General features: G+C 48.6%; 2 protein-coding genes across 7 annotated transcripts; one reads left to right on the plus strand and one right to left on the minus strand.

Moving 5' to 3' along the window:
• The first annotated feature begins 397 nt into the window (after positions 1–397).
• LOC123397786 lies at positions 398–875 on the plus strand. Its single transcript, XM_045092319.1, has 2 exons — positions 398–726; positions 857–875. Exons 1-2 carry the CDS (start codon positions 398–400, stop codon positions 873–875), a joined length of 348 nt encoding a protein of 115 aa, XP_044948254.1.
• Positions 876–1,457: 582 nt separating this feature from the next.
• LOC123397756 (F-box/LRR-repeat protein 14-like) lies at positions 1,458–3,954 on the minus strand. Of its 6 annotated transcripts, none has more exons than XR_006610019.1 (3): positions 3,711–3,954; positions 2,046–3,378; positions 1,458–1,867 (listed from the first exon to the last, which is right to left on the minus strand). XR_006610019.1 is itself a non-coding variant. In XM_045092293.1 (2 exons), the coding sequence occupies exon 2, from the start codon at positions 3,339–3,341 to the stop codon at positions 2,661–2,663; it is 681 nt and encodes a 226-aa protein (XP_044948228.1). In that variant the 5' UTR covers positions 3,342–3,373; positions 3,711–3,954; the 3' UTR covers positions 1,458–2,660. The 6 variants fall into 6 exon arrangements, 2 of the variants coding, with proteins under 2 accessions (XP_044948228.1, XP_044948227.1); XR_006610021.1 differs by having other exon boundaries at positions 1,458–1,873; XR_006610020.1 differs by having other exon boundaries at positions 1,458–1,910.
• Between the last annotated feature and the right edge of the window lie 892 nt (positions 3,955–4,846).

Genomic DNA, 4,846 nt, shown 5'->3' on the forward strand with positions numbered 1-4,846 from the left:
GTGAGAAGGCAAAAAAATGGCGACCGGTGAGAACCCCTCGACCAGAACTTTGCACATGAGGAGAGCATCTCCAACAGATGCGCCAAATAAAGCCCGCGCGAAAAACATGCCTTTTAACGCATGCGTGTCCGCGTGGCACACTCCAGCGGACGAGGGAAAAGTGACGCGTAAAAAAAACAATGCACGCACGGGAAAAAGCGGAGGCATGCGCGGTAGCTTTGGCGTGTGCCGACCCGCGTGCTATAAATCCAGCGCCCCTTCATGCGCCATCTCCGCCGCTCTACCTCGCCACACGCCCTTTCCGCCGCTCTTCCTTCTCGCCTCGCCGCCGCGTCGTCTGGGAAGCTCGGGCTACCGCGGCGTCCGCGCACGCCCCTCCGGCACCTTCTACGCTGAGATGCGCTCCGGTGAGATGCGCCTCGCCCTCGACACGTTCGATACCGTCGACGAGGCCACCCATGTGTACGTCGCGACAGCGTGGCGCCCTAGGTGGCCTCGTAGGGAGATGAACTTCTCCGAGGTGATGACGCTGGAGTGGGCACATCGGCTAGCGCCTCCCCCACGGGTTGTCACCGAAGAGGACCGTCGTCAGAACCGAAGGCGGGAGCGCCGCCTCGACATTGCTGAGATGGACGAGCAGGCCATAGCGACGTGGTGCCAACAGTTCCCGCAGGACGTCCTCGACGAACGCGAATTCTTCGCACAAAGGAGGATGAAGAGGAGGGCGTAGCAAGCCGCCTATCGCGAGGACATACGTATTCGGCATTGCTGAGATGGACGAGCAGGCCATAACGACGTGGTGCCAACAGTTCCCGCACGACGTCCTCGACGAACGCGAATTCTTCGCGCAAAGGAGGATGAAGAGGAGGGCGTAGCAAGCCGCCTATCGCGAGGACATACGTATGCGAAAGCAGGTCGCGCTCTTCAACATCAAGCTCAAAGAAGCGTCGACCTAGGTCGACCCCAACGATGAACAGTGAGTTGACGCCTTCATCACGACGGAGGAGTCGGGAAGGACACCAACGAGTCGGGGGAAGACGACAAGTAGTAGTTTTTATCTTTTTTTATCTATGAACTATGTTTTTATCTATAAACTATCGACGAGGAGTAGTTTCTATCTATGAACTATGGTTGAAATATGAGCGGCACGCTGTATCTTTAGCGCACCTATTGAAGCATTACAACGACAAGCTAAAATTTGCAGCGCCCGGTGAAGCAATTGTCTACTCGGACGGAAAAAAAAAGCCCTTGCACGCGCTGTAAAGAAAATGTGCGCCTCTGTTGGAGATGCTCTCAGCCGCTTTAATTCTTTGTTATATATGTGCTAATAAACCACATATGGAGTACAAGAATGTAAGGCCTCTGTAGTTGCATCGATAGAAACGGATCTGGCAAATTATGTACTTAATTCATGGATTTGGATTCCTTCTCTTATCCATCAAGGAAGAAAATGGATCTCATAAAATCAGCCTCTCATTTGGGCAACTTCATTTATTATGACATACAGAAATGATGGGCAAATACAATAAAACATTCTAAATTTCCTGTCAGGATGAAGATCCAATTTGAACTAGGAATTAGTACAACAATATAGCAATTACGTAGCAATTAATTTAGTTTACACTAAGTAAGCAGATTATATTTTCCCTAGTGGTTATTTTTATATTGTCTAGACTACATAACAGCTGCAAACCACAGTGAAAATTTGCAATAACTTATCAAGCATCATCTCAATAGCTTTTTGTTTTGCCTTCTGGGACCCACATGGCTGCCCAAATTTCATACAATTGCAGAATACAGAGAGCTTTCTTCAGCTACATCTTACCACTGACCCCATGGGCAACTAGCTGATGAAGACCGTGAGCACCTGCCACTTAAACCGATCGTGTTGTTAATTCTCCCATTTTTGGCTGGAATATTGAATAGGAGAATTTGTCTTATAAAGAGGTGAAGCCTGATTTTTTCGACAAAAGGTGAAGCCTGATCACACATGCAAAATAAGGTCCACTTAGGCATCATAAAACAACGGAGACTGTCATGCATACCTTCCGAGAGTAGACTGCTCCATAAAAGATGATAGCCTTCAAGTAACATGGGAAAACCACCAGTGTATACTAATTCCATACTTTCAGGGCTGTGCACCCCATACCATTTGAGGATGGTACCATTCTATCATCCTTCTGAGTTTACTTCTGCATCTGGAATAATCCGTGGAAAGAAGTGATCAACAGTCTTGTAATGAATTGTTCTTTAATGGGATCCTGAATGCCATCATAGCAGAACAACTGACCATGCCTTCTTACATTTGTTACAGCAAAGTAATAGAATTACCAAGGGATAAAGTACCATGAATTAGTTTTCTATCTGCATGTCCCTCCTGCTTCTTAGGCCAAGCACTAGCCAGAGCAACTGCATGGCTGGCATTCTTGTACTGTTTTCCACTGTAACGGTCCAGGATGTTTACATTTTCATTGATGAAAGCTCCAATAATTTGCCGTGTTATTAAGTCTCCTGCTGACAGATATTACAGCAAGACATCTCAAAGAAAATAGTCAACTAGAAGACCCTCGAAATCTCATTCTTCTCGCTGGCAATTTCCCCAAAATTAACTGCTCATAAACCAAACAACAATCATGGAACATCAATTGTCAGTTTCATGACTAACCATCGATTTCCATATGACCATATCCCTCATGAACATCCCATAATCCACCCATTCGAAATTCAAACTTGCGTAGCTTCATCCTTCCTGGACCGAGCATTATGAGGTCATACAGGCTGATTCCACTGCAATTCTTGAGTACAAGTTCTTCCAATGATCCATTCAAGCCTAGATACTCCAGCCACTCGGTACTGCCTACTTTCTCACAGTTGCTAAGGTGGAGGGAAGACAGACTCTTGCAAGCAACTGCGACCGAGAGAAGTCCACTAGAAGTTATTTCAGGTACAGAGTTCAGCCTGAGGGAAGTCAATTTCTCGCTGTAGCATAGATAACCAAGACCGGTGTCATCGATTTGTGAACAGAAACTTAGTGTGAGATCGGTCAGAGAGGGACAGCAAGATATAATCACAAAGAGGTCATGGTTGTCTAACTGATCCCCGTGGGAAGGTGTCCAGCCAGCGTAATCGATCTCTACTTTCCACAAATTGGGGAACCGGGAGAAGAGTGACACCAAAGCTTCAGTGGCAAGGCAAAGGCCACAACCAACCCGGATGGATCCCTTTTGTTCAGCCTGGATGGCGAAGAGACGCTTGGAGACAAGGGAAAGAGAATTCAAGTCACTTCTTTTGATAACCCTCTTGACGATCTCTGCCAGCAGTGCCTCCGGGAGATCCTCCATCGAGTGCTAGTTGGGACTGAGTATCCAGAGTGCTGGACTAAAAGATAAACTATAATGAGATCAAAATGAAGCATCTGAAGATAATTTACAATCAAAATTGATAATTGTTGTGTTCATCAGATTGCTGGGCAAAGAAAGAAGCTACTAAACGCATCATCAAGACATCAACAATAAGCTAAATTCAGTACAGTGCTTTACTTGCTTACTTCGCAGCTTGCACATTCGATTATACGACATTAACGGAACAACAATGTAACTAGAGGGTCGAGCTAACCTAGCTACTGATAATACTGGTTTCCTTGTCGCCTGTATCAATCAAGTAACCGAAGCGGAAAGGAAGGGCAAAAACGAAATCGAATCCGTGCGTACCACGAACCAACCAGCGGAGATATGCCGATTGAGAAGAACGGGACAGAAATGGTGGCCGCCGTGGATGGGCCGGGGGAGGACGGCTCTGTCTCCAGTCAAATTTGAAGGGCAAGTCCCAGACTGATTCCGAATGAGGAGAACCCTGAAACCCTAGTCTTTCCGGGCGAGCGCAAGGGGGCGAGATATTTTGCAGATGGTGAAGAACGCAGGAGGCACTGTTCTTCGCGGTGGAGAGATCTGTGTGCCTCTGTTTCATTTTGTTTTCTTTGCAGGGTCCGGAGGGCGGTGGCGCCGGCCGTCCGGCCAGGATCCAGAACGGTGCTCTCTTGAGCCGTTCGATCTGTCCTCTCGCAGCCGTCAGATCAGCATCTGACATCTCCCGCATGCAGAACGCTACACCCTCCTTCTACTCCCTCTTGTCTTTCGCAATAGGATTTCACCTCACTTTCTACATATAAAAGCAATAATTATCCAAACAAAGTACATAACTGTTGGGGTTGAACCCGTCTTGCGTCGTCAGTTTTTCCAGCTTTCGTTGTTTCCTTGAGTTAGCTAGTCTGTTAGGATTCAATTTTTCTTTCCCTAAAGATTAGGTCAGGGCCACAATACGTGCGCACCATGGCGAGTAGCTACGAGCAGCACGACCGACTCTCATGCATCGTGAACGTGGGATGGCATGTCTGGATCGATTGTGGGCTGATCGCGTGTAATGTGTTTTCTTTCGCACTGAATAAAACGGCAGGAGGCCGAAGCAGAAAAGTTGCAGAATTGCGCAGCACAAAACTCTCTCTCTCTCTCGCTCGTTTTGATCGCAACAAGTGGCATCAGAGCCGTTTTTCTCGATCCCGCGACCATGTCCGCCGATGGGCGTGGCGGCGCTCGCTCGCCGGTGAGGTCCCTGACTCCTCCGTCGCTGCGACGGGGAAGGAGTAGGACCAGGCGCAGTAGCCGCGCCATGGTGGTCCAGGAGCGCGTCGTGTGGGAGCACGGCGGCGGCTCGTTCGTCTACCCCGAGCTCACCTCGACCAACTACACCGAGTGTGCACTCGTCATGAAGGTCAACCTGAAGGCCCAGGACCTTTGGGATGCAATTGAGCTGGGGTGCGACGTCGAGCGCGAGGACAGTGCGGCCATGG

Source organism: Hordeum vulgare, chromosome 5H (genome assembly GCF_904849725.1).
Source record: "Hordeum vulgare subsp. vulgare chromosome 5H, MorexV3_pseudomolecules_assembly, whole genome shotgun sequence".
NCBI lineage: Eukaryota > Viridiplantae > Streptophyta > Magnoliopsida > Poales > Poaceae > Hordeum > Hordeum vulgare.

What these genes read in the sequence shown, in the direction of transcription:
- LOC123397786 (XM_045092319.1), top strand. Translation starts at nt 398, where the DNA reads ATGCGCTCCGGTGAGATGCGCCTCGCCCTCGACACGTTCGATACCGTC.
- LOC123397756 (XM_045092293.1), bottom strand. Translation starts at nt 3,341, where the DNA reads ATGGAGGATCTCCCGGAGGCACTGCTGGCAGAGATCGTCAAGAGGGTT.